At 35.2% G+C, this 23968-nt stretch overlaps 1 protein-coding gene across 3 annotated transcripts in view; it reads left to right on the top strand.

Annotated features, from left to right (window-relative positions):
* The window catches only part of ANTXR2 (ANTXR cell adhesion molecule 2), a 159937-nt gene that overhangs the window by 75440 nt on the left and 60529 nt on the right, over positions 1–23968 (top strand). For 2 of the 3 annotated variants that reach the window (XM_001145172.6, XM_009447677.4), the window contains exons 13-16: positions 13181–13225; positions 14074–14166; positions 20737–20904; positions 21210–21290. In XM_001145172.6, the coding sequence (XP_001145172.2) occupies positions 13181–13225; positions 14074–14166; positions 20737–20904; positions 21210–21290 (387 nt within the window). Of the gene's footprint in view, positions 1–13180; positions 13226–14073; positions 14167–20736; positions 20905–21209; positions 21412–23968 lie in introns of those variants that run through there. The other variant, XM_009447676.4, reaches the window with a different exon arrangement.

Below are 23968 nucleotides of genomic sequence, written 5' to 3' on the forward strand. Positions count from 1 at the left end.
ATCTTTTACGAGATAGTATCAAACTCATCCTGGTCTCAGTTTATTTGCTTTGACAGAAGCACCTTTACTTAACTCCTGGCAGAATACACTCTCACACTGTTCTTCTTAGTTCTCATTTAGCATTCTAAATTATATTTATTGTCCAGATTTCAGGCTACTTATTTACTTGTTCAAAGTAGAATTATTTGATCATTGATGAGTTTGTCGAGGAAGAAATAAAAAGCAGAGAATGAGATAACTTGAATCATATTTTGGTCAGGATGTTGAAGGCTAGATGTTGAAGTTAGATACTTTGTGGGATTCAGAAAAGAAGGACTTCACAAGCAGTAATGTAAGAACTTTGTGTTTTTGTATGTCAAAAGAAAGGCATTTTACTTCCTCTCTGATCTTATCAAAAAGAAAAGGGAGAATGAAAGGAAGACCCCCATATATTTTAAAGAAATTCTTGTAAATACTAAGAATGTTTCTCTATTGTCTGTGGGTCCCTAGGCACCTAGATGACATTGCCGATAAATTGGGCATTTTTTTTGTCACTGGCAAAAATCAGTTCTGAAATACTACTTAGTCTACAGTCATTGTACAATATCTTTTTTTTTTTAATCCAAGGCAATTCAATGTTGACAGTTCTTTTCACTCTTTTCTGAATATTGGAACATATGATTGCATCAAGCTGGCTGCAGGCTCCAGTGCTGACATTTTTTAGCGCAAAGAATGCCCATATCACTTGAACATTTGAAAAGTGTTAATGAGCAGATCAAAAGGACTGTTGCCTGAAGCAGCTAACTTTTTTTTTTTTAAAGAAATCGGCTCTCTTCCAAACTGAAATCTTCATTCTAGCAGCTAAGTAGATGAGATGTAATCCTTCCTGATGATGATAATAACAAATGAAAAAAAAAATTGGAGAAGAATCAAACTCTGCATATGGTTCATAAAGTGGTGAAAGTGTTTTCCAGAATCTTCAATACAGAGCTGAAGGATGCTAAGTGGAAAAAATTCTGGCAACTAGGCAATATTATGCCTTTTAAAATCTGCAAATTCTCATAAAATATGGTGCATATGAATACATTCTTTTCTGAAATGAATGTGTATTCTTGCACTATTTGATATAAGAATGGAATTCTCATGACTGTAGTTTTTAATGTATTTTTACTAACAGTAAATCTTTCTTTTCTCTTGAACTAGTTTTACTGAAATGTAGGAATGTCAGTTGAACACAGATTTTTGCCATTTTTGGCTTTTGAGCCAAATGGCTTCAGATTATTTTCACCCTTCTTTGTTACTCATGAGGTCGTGTGGCAGAGTGGAGAGAGGGAACATTTTGGAACATCACAAGAAAACCATTTTGTTTCTCGTCCCCAAATTTTTATGTGGGTGACATTGGGCATATTAGCTAAATGTTATATCTATATAAGATGGTGATAAACTCTATCTTACATAGTTATTAAAAGTTTTAAATATAACTATCTGTGTAACTATATATCATCTATTTGTCAATTCATTCATTCATCCATCCATCCATCCATCCATATATCCATCCGTCCATCTACCCATCCATCCATGCAAGTAAGTAACAACTACTCAACAAATCATAGGCTTTTTCTTCTGCACCCTTTCCCTTTGCAAACTAAACCTTATTTTAAAAAGATGTCATATGGCAGAAGTTGAATTCAGAGTTGGAGATAGGTGGACTTGGTCCTCGGTTTGAATCCTAATTCTGTGTTTTCTCTTTGTATATATTTGGGCAAGTTATTGAAGTTACAGCTTTCCTCTCCTTATATTTAAAATGAGGATAAACATAGTGATTGCACAGAGTTATTATGAAAATAAAAGAGCTATAGAGACAGAGTATGTGGCATCTGGCAGCACCAATAAAGGGTGGTTCTTGTTAATAGTGTTAACAACACACAGATGAGCCTTAGCTCTGGTTCAGTTTCTGAAGGTACTATTATTTGTTGTGATGGTGGTTGTGTCTCTTAATTTACCAGATCAAAATGTGATTTAGGTAGAGCTTTGAGGGCTTTGTTTTCATTATTAACAATGTAGAAAATATACTTATCAGGACTTTAATTCATTTTAAATTTATAATAAGTCATGAATTATTCACACAAAAGAATAATGGCATGCTATTGAAAAGAACTCTAATGTTCTTTTCTGGAATAAGGTGAGTATAATTGCATATAGACATATGGCCATATTTATCCATGGAAAGGCATAGAAGCAAAAACCTGGTGGAAACATTGTAATATGTATTTTTTATCATTTTATAAGAATTGCCATTTTGACAAGGACCTACAGTTAATCCAATTTATTTCCCAGATGAATAAACTTAGTATACTTCTATCTCCTCTTCTACAATTGGGTTATCTGACTTTACTGGTTCAGGAAAAAATTTAATGCTCCATTTTCTTAGGGACTAGTAATATTTTAGTTTCATGTAAATCTATCTGTTTATTATTTTTGTATATTTTTTCCTCAATATTTGACTTATACGTTTGGAAATCAACTATATTTTTTTGTGAATGTTCTCAGTTCCATCGATTTCACTTTCAGTATATTTTTAGTACCTTTAGTATCTGCTGTGTGCAGAGCACTTTATTAGGCATGATGACATGTATGAATAAGGAGAAATGATAATTGCCATTAAGAAATTTGTAATTTTCAGTGATAATTTAAAAATTACAAAATCAACATATAAACCCAAATTAATGATGCATAAATGGTTCAACTGTGCAGCAACATATACTTTAAAAAGTTTTATGTCTTCTAGATGAAACAACAGGGAGTTGGTGGGCTACTCTGTGAAGGCTGGTTGGGACCTAACAGGAAAATGATCACTGTATTTGGGGGAAGCACCAGGATCATCAGGCTGGCTGGAGAGGAGGTGCATGTAGGGGGATGTTTGTAGATACATCTTAGGCCTTAACCGTGGAGGGACCGACACCATGCTGAGGCATTTTAACAATGAGAATAGAAAAACTGGCTCATGTTTATGTGCTGCAAAAGGGGCTTTGATAGTTTATCTTGCAGTTTATATTAGATAAAGGACCTCCGGTGAAGAGAAGGAATGTAAAGATGCCTCCCATGATACTATGTGAGTTTGATAACAGTGGTCATATGGGGATTTTAAATTGAAATTCAATTTTCCCATATCACTATTAAACTAGATGCTATATGGGATAATGAATATGACATTAAAAAAAAGGAAGAGTTATGGAGAGAGATGTTGAGTAATTCTCAGGAGGATGTAATACAGAACAGGGTTGGGGATACTATTTATGTCCTCAGAAATTTATATAACAGTGCAAGATGTACATGTAATAAGAAGAGTAAATTTGAAGTCCTCACGATGAAATGAAAATGAGTTCAGATGTATTATTCTCAGACTTAGTGGAATGGAAGGATGTACCTTGATCTTTTTCTAGTGAGAGAACTCCAGAGAGTACTTTATGGAAATTCACAAAACTAAGAGTGGAAGCATGACTTGTAAGGTCTTTCCAATAAAATTTAGTAATTTATTGATTCAAATTGTGAACATCGGGACTGTTTATTCATTTTTACCAGGGAAATGATCATTTAAGCTTCCGTTAGAAGAATATTGACCTGGCTACATAGGTTAAAATGGGGAATCAATTGGAGATAGAGAAATAAGTTAGATGTCTAATTTAACTACAAGTAGAGTATTAAGTCGTTGATGCAAAAAAAGCTATGGTAATTATAACTATCAATAAATTTTGTGAATGTATTATTAATTAAAATTCTTAGAATGAGGTGGTGAGAAAAGATGGAGATGCATCTCCTTTGTCTGAGCACCATTCATTTATTTATAATAGCTCAGCCATACTTAAAATGTTATCAGTTCTAGAAACCACACTGAAATATTGACCAAATCAATATGTGATTAAAAAAAAAAAAACTGACCAAGATAACCAGATAACTCAGGACCATCTCATGAGAAATGTTTGATATATTTAGGTTCCAGATTGGTAGACTCAATAGATATATGGTAATTATCCTAGCATTCAAAAATAGAAACTGCTCTCCTCTGAAAGAAAAAGTGCGTGTGTGTGTTTGTGTGTGTGTGTGTGTGTGGTGTATTGCCAGACTCTAGGATCAAGACTAAAGACTGGAAACTACAGAGTGGGAAGTGCTTTGGCTTCATTTGGGGGAAAAACTTTCAAATGATGTGGGTTCCTTGCCAATGGACTGAATTGCTTTGTAAGGTAGTGGATTTCTCTTGATTGCAGTAATTCAAACATAATTAGACTACAGCTTGGTGGGAACTTTTCAGAGTATTGAAGTTTTGATTGTGTATGCGTTGGAGGAGTTGAAAAAATGTTGTACTAGGTACATTTAAGGTCCAAAGAATCTTGAGAATATGCTTTTAGGAGTGACGGGGGAAGGGAATGAAAAGAATCCCTTCTTCCTTTGTCCTTCCCTCTGCAGTCTATCTCCTTCCTTCCCTTCCTCCTTCTTTATTCTCTCAATTTGTTTCTTCCTCTCTTCTCTCCCTTTTTTCCTTCTTTTTTTTCCTCCTAATTTCCCTTTCTTCCTTCTTCCCTCTCTTTCTTTGTCCCTTCCTCCCTCCTTTTCTCTCCCCTTCTCACTTCTTTCCTTTTCCTCTCTTCCTAACTTCTCTTTTTCCTTACTTCCTTGAAAGTCTAATTTGTGCTAGACATTCTATTAAATACTAGAAAGTCAGTGAGGAGCAAAGCAGACATAACACCTGTTCTCATGAAACTTACTATTTTTTTGTAGATAAAATTAATAAACCCTTTTTTGGTAGATAAAATTATCAACTTGGATAAATTCTAGGAGAGAACAATGCATCTGTGCATATCAAGAGAATCATATATGCTTTGAGAAAATGGGGAGAATTCATCAGGGAGAGAGGAAGGTGGGGGATATTTCAAAGAATGTATTGGGCATGGAAATGATTTGGTAAAGTCATTAGAAGTGAGAAAATAGATTACGGATTATGCCAACTTTTTAGGCTGCAACTGAAAAAAGTTATTCACTTGAAAGAAACAGGGAAGATAGGAAGGAATGTTAGCTTTTAAATGAAGATGGTTAGGGTAGCTTTGATTTTGTTATAAAATGCTAACAGATTTGGTTTTCATTAATTGTTTTGGACATGCAAGTTCATAGTCATATGACATGCTTTCTTTTTTTATAGAGGAAATATACCTGTAGTTTGATGAACTTAACTTTATTTTGTTTTATTATTATTTTAAATCTTAATTCTCTACTGGCATTTATTTCTGGGCTAATTATAAAAAATCATAAAATTTTATCTTTCATGATTACCAAAATCTACTGGAATTTTATGATTATTAAAAAAATAAAATTGAATTAAATAAAGAGTTAAGTAGAAATAATGGCTTTTTTGTAGCATTCAAAAGGAGATTCAAATTTAATTACTATTTATATCTATATTATTGTCATTATTGTCTGTGTATTTTTTCCCTGAGGTTTGGATCTAAACTAAAATTTAGATGATGAAAACATTATACACACAGAAAATTATGGGTCAGTTCTCTAAACATTATCAATGACATCAAAATATAAAAACCCTTTCACTATGGAAAATGGAAACATTTACAAAGAGAGAGACTAATATATGTACCCACAAAAATTAAAAATTTAAAAAACTAAGATAATGAACTTCCCACTGTCTTCATTACTCAGCTTCAATGATTCTCAACTTATTGTCAATTTTTTTCTTTCAATTTTTATTTTAGGTTCAGGGGTACATGTACAGGATTGTTACAGGGGTAAATTATGTGTTGCTGGTGTTTGGTGTACAAATGATTTCATCACCCAGGTAGTGAGCATAGTACCTGATGGGTAGTTTTTCAACCCTCACCTTTCTACCGGGATCTCACTTCATGTAGGCCCTGATGTCTATTGTTCCCATCTTTCTGTCCATTTGTACTCAATGTGCAGCTTCCACTCCACTTATAAGAAAGAACATGTAGTACTTGGTTTTCTGTTTCTGTGCTAATTCTCTGAGGATAATGGCCTCCAGCTGCATCCATGTTGCTGCCAATGACATGATTTCATTTTTTTAAAATAGCTGTTTAGTATTCACTAGTGTATCTGTATCACTTTTTTTTTTAAGCCAGTCCATCATTGATGGGCATCCAGGTTGATTCCATGTCTTTGCTATTGTGAATAGTGTTGTGATGAACATACAAGTGCATATGTCTTTGGTAGAACGATTTATATTCCTTTGGGAATATACCCAATAATGGGATTGCTGGATTAAATGTAGTTCTGCTTTAAGTTCTCTGAGAAATCTTCAAACTGCTTTCCACAATGGCTGAACTAATTTATATTCTCACTAGCAGTGTATAAACATTCTCCTTTCTCTACAGCCTTGCTAACTCCTGTTATTTATTTTTTACTTTTTAATAATAGCCATTCTGACTGGTGTGAGATGGTATCTTGTTGTGGTTTTGATTTGCATTTCTCTAATGATTAGCAATATTGAGCATTTTTTTATAAGCTTGTTGGCCTTGTGTATGTCTTCTTTTGAGAAGTGCCTGTTCGTGTCCTTTGCCCATTTTTTTAAATGAGGTTGTTTGTTTTTTGCCTTTTGATTTAAGTTCCTTACAGATTCTGGATATTAGACCTTTACTGGATGCATAGGTTGCAAATATTTTCTCCCATTCTGTAGATTATCTGTTTACTCTATTGACAGTTTCTTTCGCTGTGCAGGAGCTCTTTAGTTTAATTAGGTCCTACTTGTTTATTTTTGCTTTTGCTGCCATTGCTTTTGGAAACTTCATCATGAAATCTTTGCCAAAGCCTATGTCCAAAATGGTATTTCCCAGGTTTTCTTTTAGAGTTTTAGGTTTTATATTTAAGAATTCATTTTGAGCTGGTTTTTATATATGGTGAAAAGAAGGGGTTTAGTTTCAATCTTCCACATATAGCTAGCCAGTTATACCAGAATCAGTTACTGAATAGGGAGTCCTTTCCCCATTGCTTGTTATTGTCAACTTTGTTGAAGATCAGATGGTCGTAGGTATGTGGCTTTATTTCTGGGTTATCTAACCTTTTCCAGCAGTACCATGCTGCTTTGGTGTACTCTAGCCTTGTAGCATAGTTTGAAGACAGGTAGTGTGATGCCTCCTGCTTTTTTCTTTTTGCTTAGGATAGCTTTGGCTATTCAGGTTCTCTTCTGGTTCCATATGAATTTTATAATAGTTTTTTCTAATTCTATGAAAAATGATGTTGATATTTTGATAGAAATAGCATTGAATCTGTAAATTGCTTTGGGCAATATGGCTATTTTAACAATATTGACTCTTCCTATTCATGAGCGTAGAATGCTTTTTCATTTGTTTTTGTTATCTCTGATTACTTTCAGCAGAGTTTGGTAATTCTCATTGCACAGAGCTTTTGCCTCCCTGGTTAGCTGTATTACAAGGTGTTTTTTTTTTTTTTTTTTTGTAACTGTTGTTATTGAATTCTTGATTTGGCTCTCAGCTTGGACATTATTGGTATACAGATATGCTACTGATTTTTGTACATTTGGTTTGTATTCTGAAAGGTTAATGAAGTTGTTTATCAGGTCCAGGAACTTTTTGAAAGAATATTTAGGGTTTTCTAAATATAGAATCTTATTATTGGTGAAGAGGGATAATTTTGACTTCTTATTTTCCTATTTGGATGCCTTTTATTTCTTTCTGTTATCTGATTTCTCTGGCTAGGACTTCCAGGACTTTACTGAATAGAAGTGGTGAGAGTGGGCATCCTTGTCTTATTCTATTTCTTAAGAGAAATGCTTCCATCTTTTGCCTGTTCAATATAATGTTGGCTGTGGGTTTATCATAGATGGTTCTTACTATTTTGAGGTATGTTTTTTTTGATGCCTAGTTTGTTGAGAGTTTTAACATGAAGGGATGTGGAATTTTATTGAAAGTTTTTTCTGAGTCTATTGAGATGATCATGTGGTTTTTGTTTTTAGTTCTGTTCATGTAATGAATCACATTTATTGATTTACATATGTTGAGCCAACCTTGCATCCCAGGGATAAAGCCTACTGGATCATGGTGGATTAACTTTTTGACACACTGCTAGATTTGGATTGCTAGTATTTTGTTGAGGATTTTTGTGTCTATGTTCATCAGGCATATTGGCCTGAAGTTTTCTTTTTTCATTGTATCTCTGACAGCTTTTGTTATCAGAATGATGCTGGCCTTATAGAATGAGTTATGGAGGTGTCCCTTCTCCTCAACTTTTTGGAATAGTTTCAGTAGGATTGGTACCAGGTCTTCTCTATATGTCTGGTAGAATTCAGCCATGAATCTGTCTCATCTACGGCATTTTCTGGATTTTTTAAATTACTGATCAAGTTTCAGAACTTGTTATTTATCTGTTCAGGATAAATATTTCTTTGTTGGTCAATCTTCAGAAGTGTATGTTTTTAGGAATTTACCCATGTTTTTCTAGATTTTTTAGTTTGTATGCATAAAGGTATTCCTAATAGTGTTTTAGAGTTCTTGTATTTCTTTGGGATCTGTAATGTCCCCTTTGTCATTTCTGATTATGCTTATTTGGATCTTCTTTTTTTTTATTTATTAATCTAGTTAGTGGTTTATCCATCTTGTTTATTTTTTGAAAGAACCAAATTTTGATTTTGCTGATCTTTTGTACAGATTTCATATCTCAGTTTCCTTCAGTTCAGCTCTGATTTTGGTTTTCTTTTCTTCTGCTAGCTTTGGGGTTGGTTTACTCATGTTTTCCTAGTTCCTCTAGGTGTGATGTTAGCTTGTTAATTTGAGATCTTCCTAACTTCTTGATGTAGGCATTTAACACTATAAACTTTTCTCTGAAAACTGCTTTAGCCGCGTCCCAGAGATTCTGTGATGTTGAATCTTTGTTTTCGTTGGTTTCAAAGAATTTTTAAATTTCTGCCTTAATTTCACTCTTTGCCTGAAAGTCATTTAGGAGCAAGTTTGTTTACTTTCCATGTAATTGTATGGTTTTGAGAGCTCTTCTTGGTATTGATTTCTATTTCTATTGTACTGAGAGTGTGATTGGTATGATTTTGTTGTTTTTAAGTTTGTTGAGAATTGCTTCATGGCCAAGCATGTGGTCGATCTTAGAGTATGTGCCATATGCAGATGAGAAGAATGTATATTCTGTTCTTGTTGGGTATTCTGTTGATGTCTGTTAGGTCCATTTGGTTAAGTGCTGAGGTTAGCTCTCGAATATCTTTGTTAGTTTTCTGCTTCAATGATCTGTCCAATACTGTCAGTGGAGTGTTGAAGTCTCCCATTACTATTGTGTGGTTATCTAAGCTTCTTCATAGGTCTCTAAGAACTTGTTTTATGAATCTAGGATCTCCAATTTGGGAGTGTATGTATTTAGGAGAATTAAGTCTTCTTGTTGAATGGAAACTTTTATCACTATGCAATGCTCTTTGTCTTTTTTGATCATTGCTGATTTAAAGTCTGTATTGTCTGAAATAAGAATTGCAACCCCTCTTATTTTTTTGTTTTCTGTTTGCTTGAGTGATCTTTCTCTATTCCTTTACTTTCAGCCTACATATTTATATATATATATACGTATATATATATATACGTATATATATACATATATATACATATATACGTATATATACGTGTATATATATATACGTATATATATATACGTATATATATACATATATATACACATATATACGTATATATACGTGTATATATTCAAGAAACTCATCTCACATAAATTTTATATATATATACGTATATATAATATATATAAATATATATTATATATACGTATATATATATAAAATTTATGTGAGATGAGTTTCTTGAATATAGCATATAGTTGGGTTTTGCTTCTGTATCCAACTTGCCACTCTGTACCTTTTAAGTTGGACACTTAGCCCATTTATCTTCAAGGTCAGTATTGATATGTGAGGATTTGATCTTGTCATGTTCTTAGCTAGTTGTTATATAGACTTGATTGTATAGTTGCTTTATAGTGCCAATGTGATATGTACTTAAGTGTGTTTTTGTGGTGGCAGGTCTTACATTTCCATGTTTAGTGCTCCCTTTAGGACCTCTTGTAAACATAACTGGTAGTAATGGATTCCCTTAGCATTTGCTTGTTTGAAAATGATTTTATTCCCCCTTCACTTATGAAGCTTAGTTTGGTTGGATATGAAATTCTTGGTTGACGTTTCTTTTCTTTAAAGTTGCTGAATATAGGCCGCCAATCTCTTTTGACTTGTAAAGTTTCTGCTGAAAGGTTCACTGTTGGCCTGATGGGATTCCTTTTGTGCTTAACCTGGCCCTTCTCTGTAGCTGCCTTTAACATTTCTTTCCTTTGCATTGACCTTGGAGAATCTGATGACTAGATATCTTATCTTTTCTAGTATATTTTAAAGATTCTCTGAATTTCCTGAATGTGCATGCCTACCTGTGTAGTGAGATTGGGGAAATTTGTGTGGACAATATCCTCAAATATGTTTTCCAAGTTGCTTGTTCTCTATCTCTTTCAGAAATGCCAGTGAGTCATATATTTGATCTTACATAATCCCATATTTCCTGGAGGTTTGTTTTTTCATTTTTAAAAATTCTTAATTTTTTTCTGTCTGCATTGATTCAAAGGAGCAGTCTTTGAGTTTTGAGATTCTTTTCTCAGCTTCATCTATTTTGTTATTAATGCTTCCGATTGCATTATAAAAGTCTTATAGCAAATTTTTAATTTCCAGAAGTTCAATTTTTTTTTTTCTTAAAATGGCTATGTCATTTTCCAGCTCTTCTATCGTTTTATTAGTTTCCTTGGATTGGGTTTCAACCTTCTTCTGTATCTCACTGGGCTTCTCCGCCATCCAGATTCTGATTCTGTGTCTGTCATTTCAGACATTTCAATCTGGTTAAGAACCATTTCTGGGGAGTTATTGAGGTAGTTTGTGGAGGTAAGAAGACACTCTGGCTTTTAGAGTTGCCAGAATTCTTGTGCTGGTTCTTTCTCATCTGTGTTCACTGATTTTCCTTTACTTTTTGACGTTGCTGTCCTTTGGATGAAGCTATTTGCTTTTATATTCTTTGATGTTCTTGAGGGTTTGAAGGCAGTATAAATTGTGTTTAGTTGATTGACTTCATTTCTGGATGCTTTCAGGAGGCCAAGGCTCAGCTTAGCACTCCTGAGCTTCATGCTAATGCCTTGGGGACTGGGACTGGGCATATGGCTTTGTTCTTTGACCTCTCGAGGTCAAACACTTTCTGCACTGGAAGGACTGAGGTGTTCCCAGACTGCTGGCAAAACACTCTGATGGGGGCTGTTGACAAAAGTGCTCTGGTTGTGGGGGCAGGGTGCCACAGGAGAATGTCTTGAAGTAGGGGGCCACCAGAGAGTGCACACTAGTGGGGCAATGGTGTGAGGTGCAGACAAATGAGAACCAACAGGGCAGCGGGGAGCCACTGGTGTGTATGCAGTGGTGGAGCATTATTGTCAGTCTTTCTTTATCTGTACCCGTATCCAAGTCCCAACGCCCAAATTATTTTGATGAAAATATCAAAATCATATCATTTCACCTGGAAATATTTGTGCATACCTTTAAAAGACAAACAGTCTTTAAATATATATCCATGATCATAGTGATATACTACACATTAAAAATAATTCTTTGATGAGGTAAAAGTGGAACCACATTTTCAAAGTTGCTATTGTTTTAAACCTTTGAAAATTTAATAGCATAGTTGACACATTTGACATTAGATGACATCAAGCTGGAACATTTTCAGTTTTCCCTCTTAGTATAGAGACTTTGGTGTGTACCCGAAGTAGCTGAAGCCATTGACACTTGGTCAAAGATTTTCCATCACGATGGTGTGAATATCCAGATAGCCCAATACCAGTAAAAGTCATTTCAAATTAAGCCCCATTCTATTCACGTGAAGAATTAACTGTATTGGGGGGCCGAGGCGGGTGGATCACCCGAGATCAGGAATTCGAGACCAGCCTGGCCAATATGGTGAAACCCCGTCTTTACCAAAAATACAAAAAAATTAGCCAGGCGTGGTGGCGGGCGCCTGTAATCCCAGCTACTCCAGATGCTGAGACAGGAGAATCGCTTGAACCCGGGAGGTGGAGGTTGCAGTGAGCTGAGGTCATGCCATTGCACTCCAGCCTGGGAAACAAGAGTGAAACTCCATCTCAAAAAAAAAAAAAAAAAAAAATTAACTGTGAAAGATTTCATGAGTAAGGCATCACAGGAAAGGGGTCTTGGCTAAGAAGCTGATTTGTTACAAGCAGCTTCAAGCAACAGTTTGTATCATTACGGGCTGAGTTAGGAGACTCTCAGTTGGAGTCTCATTGTGGTTACAGTCAGGTGCCAGTTTGGCTGGAGTCATCTGGAAGCTTGGTGTGCCTGGGTGTCCAAGATGGACTTTTCTCTTATATGTCCTGTATCTCCTCTCGAATGGCTGAAATAGCTGGGGATCAGCTGGTGTCTCCCTCTCACCACCCAGCCTAGGTTAGTTTGGGTTTCCTCACAGCATGATGGTCTTGGGGTGGATTTCTGACCTGACAGCAGTGTTCCTCAACAGTGAGTGTTCCACTGATGTCAGGGAAACTTAAGTTCTTTTGACATAGCCTGAGAAGTCACATAGTACCACTTCTACCTTTTTCTTTTTTTTCTTTCTTTCTTTCTTTTTTTTTTTTTTTTTTTTGAGACATAGTCTCTCTCTGTCACCCAGGCTGGAGTCCGGTGGCACGATCTCGGCACACTGCAAGCTCTGCCTCCCGGGTTCTCGCCATTCTCCTGCCTCAGCCTCGCGAGTAGCTGGGACTACAGGCGCCCGCCACCACGCCCGGCTAATTTTTTTTGTATTTTTAGTAGAGACGGGGTTTCACCGTGTTAGCCAGGATGGTCTCGATCTGCTGACCTCGTGATCCGCCCGCCTCGGCTTCCCAAAGTGCTGGGATTACAGGCGTGAGCCACCGCACCTGGCCCACTTCTACCTTTTTCTATTTGCCGAAAGCTAGTTATAGGCAATCCAAGATTCAAAGAGAGGGGCATAAATATTGGGTGGCAAGCTTCAATGAGGGACTTCTTTGGAGCTACCACAGTATTTTATGTATCAAATTATTTTTACACATCCTTACTATCTTCTCCCTATGCCATAGAAATTTTTATATTTGACTTTTTTTTTGACAGGTTATCAAGGATCCTCCACCACCACCACCCCCTGCACCAAAAGAGGTAAGTGAGTGCCTAAAAAACTGATATGGCTGTTATTTTTTCCAAATGCAGATACCATGCCCAAATTTGATCAATTTTGTCTGTTAGATAACTATGATACCTATGTACTGACTTTTTAATTTATACAAATCAGTGGTTATTTTCATCCTCTTATGATTTATTTCATGTGCTAGAGGAATGGGACCTTCATACATTGCTAGATATAAACTGGCCATTGGAATCAATAGTACATAAAGATTTAATATACTTTTTATAGTACTATATCAACAGTTCTGATATCACTTATGTTATTGACAAAAAACATCCAAGCTGACAGTTGAAAGATCCTATTACTTTCTTCAAAATTCTTGGTGCTTTTATATGATTCTGTTAACCAGAATCATGTTAGGAACATGAAATAAGGAATGTGCTGGTGTTGTATATTTTCAAAGCTTCTCAACTGCTTATCTTTTCAGTTCAAATTTCATAGAGTCCAAACCTACACACACATTGATGCTTTAATGACTGTTAAAATGCTGTCCTAATTTTAATATTTTATCTTTTTAAGTATGAAGTGATGAATAGATTTGAAATACCAAATGATTCCCATAGTTAAAGAACAACTTCTAGTTACCTAGGGATGATGTAAGAGAGATTCCTGAAATTTGAGGAGGGAAAGGAGTTCTCATATCCTGTAGAACTCCACTTGAAATTTATGCATGTAAGTGTAAATATATCCACATGTTCTATACATAGTTTTTTCCATAGTAATGACCTAATTCAGAAAAATATTTAAATATGAGCCAGTTCCGACTAAACAGTATTTTAAGAAATTAATTAAAAACTATTTATAAAACATATTTCCACAGGAGGAAGAAGAACCTTTGCCTACTAAAAAGTGGCCAACTGTGGATGCTTCCTATTATGGTGGTCGAGGGGTTGGAGGAATTAAAAGAATGGAGGTTGGTATCTTAAAAAAAATAGAAGCTGCTAATCTGGAGTATGTATTTCTAGGACTATTAAGCCGTGGAAACTACTTTTCACAATTCAATATTATAATATCATCCATTTGTGCTTAACACTGGGTCTTTTCTGGATACATTTTTTTTCTATGGAATCATCCTAGCCGCTGCAAAACTGGCCTAGAAGAACTGGTTTCATTAGTCAAAGGATTGCATTGATAAGACCTCTGAATTCTAAGGGACAAAACAAAGCTAGGGTTTTTCTTATTTTGGAAAAAATTACCGCATAGAACGTCAACTTTGAAGAAGCCAGCCACTTCAAGTTGCAACAATGTTCTTCTTTGTAAAGATCCAATAGTTATCTACTATTTGAGAAGAAAATGTTAAAATATTCAATAGCGTGGATCTGACTTTATCACAAATATAGAGAAAGCACATTTAATACTTTATGTTAGTTGCCACTTATGAACTATTGTAATTGATATTATATATCATTTATAGAATGCATTGAACTTTCAGACTAGCCCAAAGTGTTGATTAAAATTGAACTTTAATATTATATCTTAAAAGTCAAATAAGATTTTCTTATCACCATGAACTATTTTTTCAAAGTGATATATTATTTAGTAATAAGCAATTATTACCAGCACTGAGCTCTTAACAACAGTATAAACAGGCCTGCATCCCATCCCAAGGAGCAATTCAAGGGATTTTTTCATGAACACATTGACTTTATTATTAAATCCTGGCATTCCTTCCTTTTTAGTCATAATTTTCCTTTCTGATTAGAATGTGTTTTATGCATTTTACCATTGTTGCACATGTTTCCTATTGTCATATCTGCTTTGTGCCAGCAAAAATTGATAACCTAATGAACAACCCCACAATTATTGCAATTTTCTCCTTTTATACATTACAATAAAATTCAGATTCCCAAGGAGAGTTTCCCCTTTTCAGAATAAATTTTACTCTTCTTCAGAAAAAGCCCAGACATACTGAACATGGTTGTCATTACCAAAGTGTTTATGTAGGTCATCTGACAGTGATTCTTACTTTTCTGGACCACATTAGATCTTGAAGCAATGGACATTTTCCCTGAGAGCTTGCCCTTTATTGTTGAAATATCCTCTGAGGCAGATAACTCATTGCCAATTATCCATGATTATAGGCAGTTGCTAGATGCAGTTAAGTTGTTCTTTGGAGAAGTTATTGCATGTATTTTTGTGTGCTAGAAACTGAGAATCGCAAACAATATAAGAGAGCATGGCTAGGCAAGTTCTTGTTGTTTGACACAGAAGGAAGGTTATTTTCCTTTCTTACCTTTGTTGTGTCATTCTAGACTTGGAAAGGTGGGAAGAAAGTATATAGGATGTTCCTATATGTATAAAACATACACTTCGAAATAAAAGTGTTACAATCAAATATCCAAATATGATCTGTAACAACTTATTTTTATTTGATTTCATCTCATTCCCAAATGTGTGTGTAAAAAGATCTATATAATGGGGAAAAAAAGGCTTGATAAAATATACCAAAAATGTGAGTAGGTTTCTCTGGATGGACAATTTTCAATCTATGCTATATATTTCCCTATTGTTTAAATGTATTTGACAGTGAGCATGTACTACTTCATATTCAGAATAATAAACTTAATGCCATTTTGAAATTCACTCATGTAAAATATGGCATGATAATAAAGTAAGGATATTAGTATGTGAGCCTTAATTGAATAAATAATATTCTTGCTTTAAAAAACTAGGAATATGTCAGACTTTTGTTAGTTCAATATTCCAGTGTTCCAAAGATTGAGATCTCTTTTTAAAGGAAAGGAAATGTGTGAGTGAGCCCCTGAATGGGTCCTGAGTTAAAAGGAACATTATTGGTTTATATTTATGAGAGCCAAGAGCATACACACATCCCTAACTAACCTATAATTCAAGTTCCAAGAGTTTTTAACTCTTAATATGTGAAATTATGTTGCCCACCCATCCTTTTCAGTTGAACAAAATTTGTGACAAAAAACCGCAGCCAACTTGTAATAAATCTGGGTCCATTTTAATTTTGGATAATTTTGGCTACCTTGCATGAAGTATTCCATCAACAAGATGGAAATGAGAATGAGAATGAAGAAAAAAATGGAAAAGCAAGTGTGGATGTTACAAAGGGGAAACACGATACACGTTGAGTATCCCTTATCTGAAATGATTGGAACTAAAAGTGTTTTAGATTTTGGATTTTTTTCAGATTTCAGGATATTTGCACATACTTAATATGATATCTTGGGGAGGGGAGCCAAGTTGAAACATGAAATTTATTTTTGTTTGATATATACCCTATACACATAAGAGGAATATGTTTGACACACACTTTATACACACATAAGAAGAAGATGTGTATAAGATGTGTGTCAAACATAAATGAATTTAAAATATACCATAAATACACAAACATAATATACAAGCGTAAATTAATTTTAAAATATACAATGTTTTAAAATAATTTTGTGCATGAAACAAAAGTGTCGACTGTGACCCATCAGATGAGGTCAGGTGTGGAGTTTTCCTCTTATGCTGTTAAGTTGGCACTTCAAGGGTTTCAGGTTTTCGAGCATTTTGAATTTTAGATTTTTGAACTATACTCAACCTGTATATAAAAATACACAGTAAAAATTGAACTGAGAATTAAGCATCATTAAACATTTTCAAACATCAATTTATTTAAATGTGGAGATGGAAATGTTTCATTTATCTATTTATTTTTTAAGAAATCTGGAGTGGATGATGGGGAGTTCTCATTATGTTGCCCTGGCTGGTCTTGAACCCCTGAGCTCAAGCGATTCTCTCGATTCTCTCATGTAGCTGGGGCTCCAGGCAGGTGCCACTGTGCAAACAAAATTTGTTTTAAAAGCATGCTTATTCATTCAGTGGGCAAAGGACATGAACAGATACTTCTCAAAAGAAGACATTTATGCAGCCAAAAGACACATGAAAAAATGCTCATCATCACTGGCCATCAGAGAAATGCAAATCAAAACCACAATGAGATACCATCTCACACCAGTTAGAATGGCAATCATTAAAAAGTCAGGAAACAACAGGTGCTGGAGAGGATGTGGAGAAATAGGAACACTTTTACACTGTTGGTGGGACTGTAAACTACTTCGACCATTGTGGAAGTCAGTGTGGCAATTCCTCAGGGATCTAGAACTAGAAATACCATTTGACCCAGCCATCCCATTACTGGGTATATACCCAAAGGACTATGAATCATGCTGCTATAAAGACACATGCACACGTATGTTTATTGCGGCACTATTCACAATAGCAAAGACTTGGAACCAACCCAAATGTCCAACAATGATAGACTGGATTAAGAAAATGTGGCACGTATACACCATGGAATACTATGCAGCCATAAAAAATGACGAGTTCATGTCCTTTGTAGGGACATGGATGAAATTGGAAACCATCATTCTCAGTAAACTATCGCAAGAACAAAAAACCAAACACTGCATATTCTCACTCATAGGTGGGAATTGAACAATGAGATCACATGGACACAGGAAGGGGAACATCACACTCTGGGGACTGTTGTGGGGTGGGGGGAGGGGGGAGGGATAGCATTGGGAGATATACCTAATGCTAGATGATGAGTTAGTGGGTGCAGCGCACCAGCATGGCACATGTATACATATGTAACTAACCTGCACAATGTGCACATGTACCCTAAAAAAGTATAATAATAAAAGAAAAAAAATATATTAAAAAAAAAGCATGCTTATTCAAACCTGGAAGGTACTTCTCTTTTTTTTTTTTTTAAAGCCCTTAAACTAGGAAAAGTAAAAGGAATTATAGAAATTATGAGCACATGTGAATTACAGAACACATTTTTATAGCTAAGGTTATTTTAAGCCAGCTTAGGGATTTTTACCTAGAATTTTTTTCTTCCTTCTTCTTTAAATTAAATATTTAAACACTATAGTAATGGGAATTTTTAGAAAGCTGGAACTGAGATGATGTTAATAACAGCTGTTAGCACAACTGATCCACAATACCTAATGACTTCAAATGTGTGTTTCTGCCAATTCAGTGTGAAACTGTTTTTGTTTCTTTTCTCGATTCTGAAATTGCTCCTCAATGATATAACCTTCTAGTCATCCAAATATGCTCTGGAAATTATGGAATTTTATTGCTTATAATGAAAGCCAAGTGGAGTTGGAAGAATTTAGCTATCAAGCTTACACTTATTTTTTTCCATAATAAAGGCTGATATATTAATTCTGCTAAGGCTTCCTTTAGCAGTCTATTCTTGTTATTCTTTTGTCCTTTTTAACTGTATCAATGTGGTCAAACTAAAACATTAAAATTTATGCATACATACACATACACATATATATGTATATTTAATTGCTTTTAAGAGTTTGAAAACTCTAATAATTTCTAGTTTCAGACTTTGAGTAAGTGAGAATTGTTTGTGGTGGTGTTTGTGGTGGTGATGATGTTGACGATGATTAAATAGCTCCCTCATGAACTAAAACTAATGAATTTCTTTAATGGATCTTCTTTAGATCTCAGCAACTATATTTCTCAAGTATAGTCATTTGATAGTGTAGTACCTAGAAATGCCATATTGAGTCAGAACTCTAGTTTAACTAGCTTCATATACATATATTTTTAATCTGAGAATAGTATCAGTGAAACTTGAAAGAAGAATATGATTATCATTACCTCTGCAATATCAACTGTGAAACATAGGTGAGGGAGCTGTCTATTCTAAAGCCTATCATTTCTGAATGGATCTAAATTGTATCTACTTCTCTTTCTACCCTGAATGACTTCTCTAAGTTAGGACATTTGTGTCTTTACTTAATTGTGTATCTTTTTTTCCTTAAAATTGAGCCTTTACAACTGCAAGGATATGTGTCCTGATTTTAGAGTTTTTAATACAATTTAGCTATATCTAAAGATTTTATAAGTGTTAGTTTATCCAGGTGATGACACTGTGATTGGAAAGAGAAGGTCATTTCTCTGGAAAGAAAGCCAACTATCTGGCTCTAAAGGTTTAATGGTGTTTAAAACAATTTTAACAACCTCATAAAAACATTCTAGTATCATTGATCACACTGAAAGATATAGATACATTTTAATGACTCAACAGGGCCCACTTGAAATTGAAAGACCATTCTAAAATTGTAGTAAAAAAAGGTAAAAACATCTAAGTAAGCCTTATCAAAAATACTGAATAGTTCTTTCCATGAATAGTAATCTTCTCTAACCCTACCCACTAATTCAGATCATTAAAATGCTTTAGGAAGTCTTAGGATTTTTTTTTTTTTCTTTTTAGAAATCACTTAACTCTGGTGTGTCATAGTGTGCCCTCGGTAGGTCTTAGTATAGGTTTTTAGAGCCTCACTCCTCTGACCTTGCCCATTTTTGGTGATGTCCTTGGTTTTTGTAGGGCTTTCCACTACTCCTGGTTGGACAAGCTCTTCTCCAGGGGCTGCATCCTATGTTTACATGCCCAGTTTGACTCAAATTTAGCTCTTAATTTCTGTCTATTGAAAAATAAAACAATCATTTGCTCTTAATTTCTGTCTATTGAAAAATAAAACAATCATTTGATCTTATGGTTTTTCAATGTCAAGAATTTTCAGAGGAAGAAATTTGCTATAATTTGTGGAATTCTCTAGGGTTCCTGAACTTTTCTTTTCAAAGCAGTCTTTTCAAATTTGACCTCCTCAATGAAAAAAATCATATGCCACACAACCATACTCAGATGAGCTTGGGAACTAAAGGCTGAACACTACATTACTTAGAACTATAAAAGTAAAGAAAACTCATATATAATTATTTTACTTTCAAAAACTAAATGTTCAGATCATACCTTTTACCTTAATCAGATATGATGAAAAGTTTGGAAGAAGCAACTCTTTTGTATAAAATACATTTGTAAAATTCTAACCAATTGGAAACTTATTAACCCATTTCAATCCATGTTCGAATCCCTGCCCTGTCACTTACTAGCTGGCTTTGGGCATATCACTTAGCCTCCCTGTGCCTCATCTGGAAAGAAGAAAATAGAGTCTCTATCTCACTGCATTTTTGTGTGGATTAAATGCAGACTGACACATAGTAATCACTCAGTAAATGCTAACTATCATCATTTTCATATATTTCTTCCAGTGTCATCACTACATATGGGTATGTGTTTAGCTAGCAGGGGAACAAACCAAATTAGAGAACAAAATTACACACTGTCATGCATTTCATATGTAAACCACAAATGGACTCTTTATTTAAAACTATGGAAAAATGGTTGCTTCAAATTTAGTTGGCTCCAGATTTTTTTACAAAGGGTTTTTTTTTTTTTTTTTTTGGATCTTAATATTAAATACAGTCAGGAGAGGTGAGAAACCTATTCAGCCTCTGAAGAGGAGAAATTAGGAATTAGGATACCTGCTCATCTTCTTTTTCACTCTGAGATGTGAACTAAAGGACCATAGGCTCAATAAGAGCCTGTTCCTCTAGGACACTTTATGTCTGGTAACAGTACTCTCTCTTTGTTTTACAGGTTCGTTGGGGTGATAAAGGATCTACTGAGGAAGGTGCAAGGCTAGAGAAAGCCAAAAATGCTGTGGTGAAGATTCCTGAAGAAACAGAGGAACCCATCAGGCCTAGACCACCTCGACCCAAACCCACACACCAGCCTCCTCAGACAAAATGGTACACCCCAATTAAGGTATGTGTCCAGATTTTGTGTAATTTAACTCGAAACTTCTGGAGACATTGTAACTTTTTTTGTACCACATCCCCCCAGCTACTTGAAAGAGGGTAGATGAAATTGCAGATATTCATTGTACACTCTTAACAGCTGAATACTTTCTTGGCAATAAGAACCTCTAGGTTTTTATTGCTTATTAGTTTACCTTATGAAAGAAATAAGGGTAAAGAAGATTTTACTTTCTTCGTTTTATGTCTTCATTTATTCAGTACATAGAGATTGAGTACATTCTCTGCGAATTCACAAATCTCATTTTCCCTTAGGGTCGTCTTGATGCTCTCTGGGCTTTGTTGAGGCGGCAGTATGACCGGGTTTCTTTGATGCGACCTCAGGAAGGAGATGAGGTTTGTATATGGGAATGTACTGAGAAAGAGCTAACTGCTTGAGTCAGTATAATGAAGGCAGGGAAATAGTAATAAAAAATGATTTTAAAGCCCTATTGCACTTGAGGAAGGAAATACTGTCAAGTGTAGATTTCTATTACATAGAGTTGTCTATAAATTACCTATTGTTAGAATGCATCTTCAAACTACATTTTTACACCATTCCCTTTTCAAGAAATTCTTTACAATTCTGGTCATTTGTACACATACTTTAATAAACACAATCATTGCGTCAGCCCTTGACTTTGAAGACAAAATGTTCCAACAGACTGGGAGTTAGTAGCTGAAGTCCTTCTACAGCATTTAGTAGCATTTAGTAGCAATAAGGCCTAGGGCAAAGGCCTCAGAATCTGTTTTATAGATATAAATATGTTCCCTGCCTTCAACAGTTGATGTAATCGAATTTCTTGACTATTACGTAAAAGTGTCTTTAAAGTTATAAAGCATTATAAAAATCTGTGATAGTGATAAACACACACACATACACACATATGTATATGTATATATTTTTTCCCCACCAGGGAAGCCTGTCTGAGGCTATATTTTTGTTTTGGAAATATGGCTACAATTACTCTAGTTTTGTAATTTCAGTAATATAGTAGTACTATTTCCCATTGTATTGATGTAAGAAAAATTGATTAAAACCTTTTCATATGTAACAATGGATAGGTTTGGTTCAGAGACAGTACAGTTCATAATAGTAGTGATGCAGGGCAGGTGAGCCCCAAAATTGAAACTTAGCCTGGGAGAGTTCTTAACTTCATCTAAGAAGGAATCTGATGCAGGGCAGGGAGGCTTCCAAATTGGAGCTTAGCCCAGGAAGGTTCCTGGCTTCATCCAGAAAAGAATTCAAGGGTAAGCCAGAGGTGTTAGCAACTTTTGTTGAAGCGACAGTGCATAGCAGCAGCAGAGGTACTACTCCTTGTGGAGCAGGGCTACCCTATAGGCAGTGTGCCCAGAGGAGCAGCTCAGAGGCAGTTCTTTAGTCATATTGATACCCACTTTTAATTATATGAAAATTAAGGGGTGGATCATGCAGACATTTCTAGAAAAGGTGTGACAACTTCCGGGTCATTGGGTCATTGTCATGGAAAGTGGTGGTAACTTCTGGGTGTTGCCATGGCAATGGCAAACTGACATGGCACCCTGGTCAGTGTGTCTGATGGGAAAGTGTTTTCGCCCCATCCCTGTTTTAGTTAATCATCAATTAGGTCTGGTGTCCAAGCCTCACCTCCAGAATCCAGTACTGCCTCCTACCTCATTAGAATTGTTTTCACTGTGTGTCAACATGATCATTCCTCTGTTTTAACAACATGAAGTTCATGAATAAACTTCATGAACTGCAACTTCAGGGGATTTTTTTTTTTAATGCAATTTGAGGGCGGGCGCGGTGGCTCACGCCTGTAATCCCAGCACTTTGGGAAGCCGAGGCGGGCGGATCACGAGGTCAGGAGATTGAGACCATCCTGGCTAACATGGAGAAACCCTGTCTCTACTAAAAATAAAAAAAATTAGCCGGGCGTGGTGGCGGGCGCCTGTAGTCCCAGATACTCGCGAGGCTGAGGCAGGAGAATGGCGTGAACCTGGGAGGCGGAGCTTGCAGTGAGCCGAGATCTTGCCACTGCACTCCAGCCTGGGCGACAGAGAGAGACTACGTCTCAAAAAAAAAAAAAAAAAAAAAAAAATGTAATTTGAGAAAATTTATTCCTGGAATTTTCCCCAACAGATCATCATTTACTGTTTGCTAAGACCATAAGTAGAGAGAACTAGTTGGTTTATAAAGCAGTCTCTTTCATGATCCAATCACTGTGGTTCTTCATAATGACATTTGTATCTTTTTAAATTCATCTGTGATCTGGAGTTCTGTTCTGGAACAACATGTACTAACTCTTCTTCCTCTTCCACATGCTAGACTTTAACTTCATGTATTTTAAAATTGTTTTCATGCATCATCTTAGTTTTTATTCCCCAGGTTAGACACTAGTTTATTTGTTCAATAATTTTCACCTTATTAAGTGCTGGGTATTGAGCTAACATTGAATATATACTAGCCAATAAAAACAGACAGTGGTCTCAGTTCTCTTGCTAATACTTTATATTTTGTTTTAACTGTCATGATTGCAATTTAGTTTATAGTCTTTCATTATTCCTATTAATTTTGATTCAATTCAATAATTTTTGGATTATAAATATGTAAAAGCAATGGCATCAAGTAATATCAAAGGGTAGAAACAAACAACAGCCTCCGCCCTTAAGAAACCTGAACTTTGGGAAACAAGACATGTACAAAAATAAGATCTATTCTGGAATGTGTTCTGGGTACTCTTGGGTGCGTAGGAAAATAAAGATTAGCTCTCCCTCAGGAGAGATTAGGGAAAGCTTCTTCAAAAATATAGGTGCCCTGTCTTTGAATATAGGTAGGAGATATGTAGAATGAACATTTCCATAGATGTGGCATCATGAGCAAAGTCATTGAGGCAGTGATTCGTGGTTTGCTAGATAATCTGGGGTTCAGAAGTGAAAACCAGAAAGATTCACTGGGAATAGAAAAGAAGAAATAAGTGAGTTTAGATAATTGGTATGTTTAGTTTTTTAAATGATGCATTATAATCATTCATTCAACAAATATTTACCTAGTG

Source organism: Pan troglodytes, chromosome 3, assembly GCF_028858775.2.
Source record: "Pan troglodytes isolate AG18354 chromosome 3, NHGRI_mPanTro3-v2.0_pri, whole genome shotgun sequence".
Taxonomy (NCBI): domain Eukaryota; kingdom Metazoa; phylum Chordata; class Mammalia; order Primates; family Hominidae; genus Pan; species Pan troglodytes.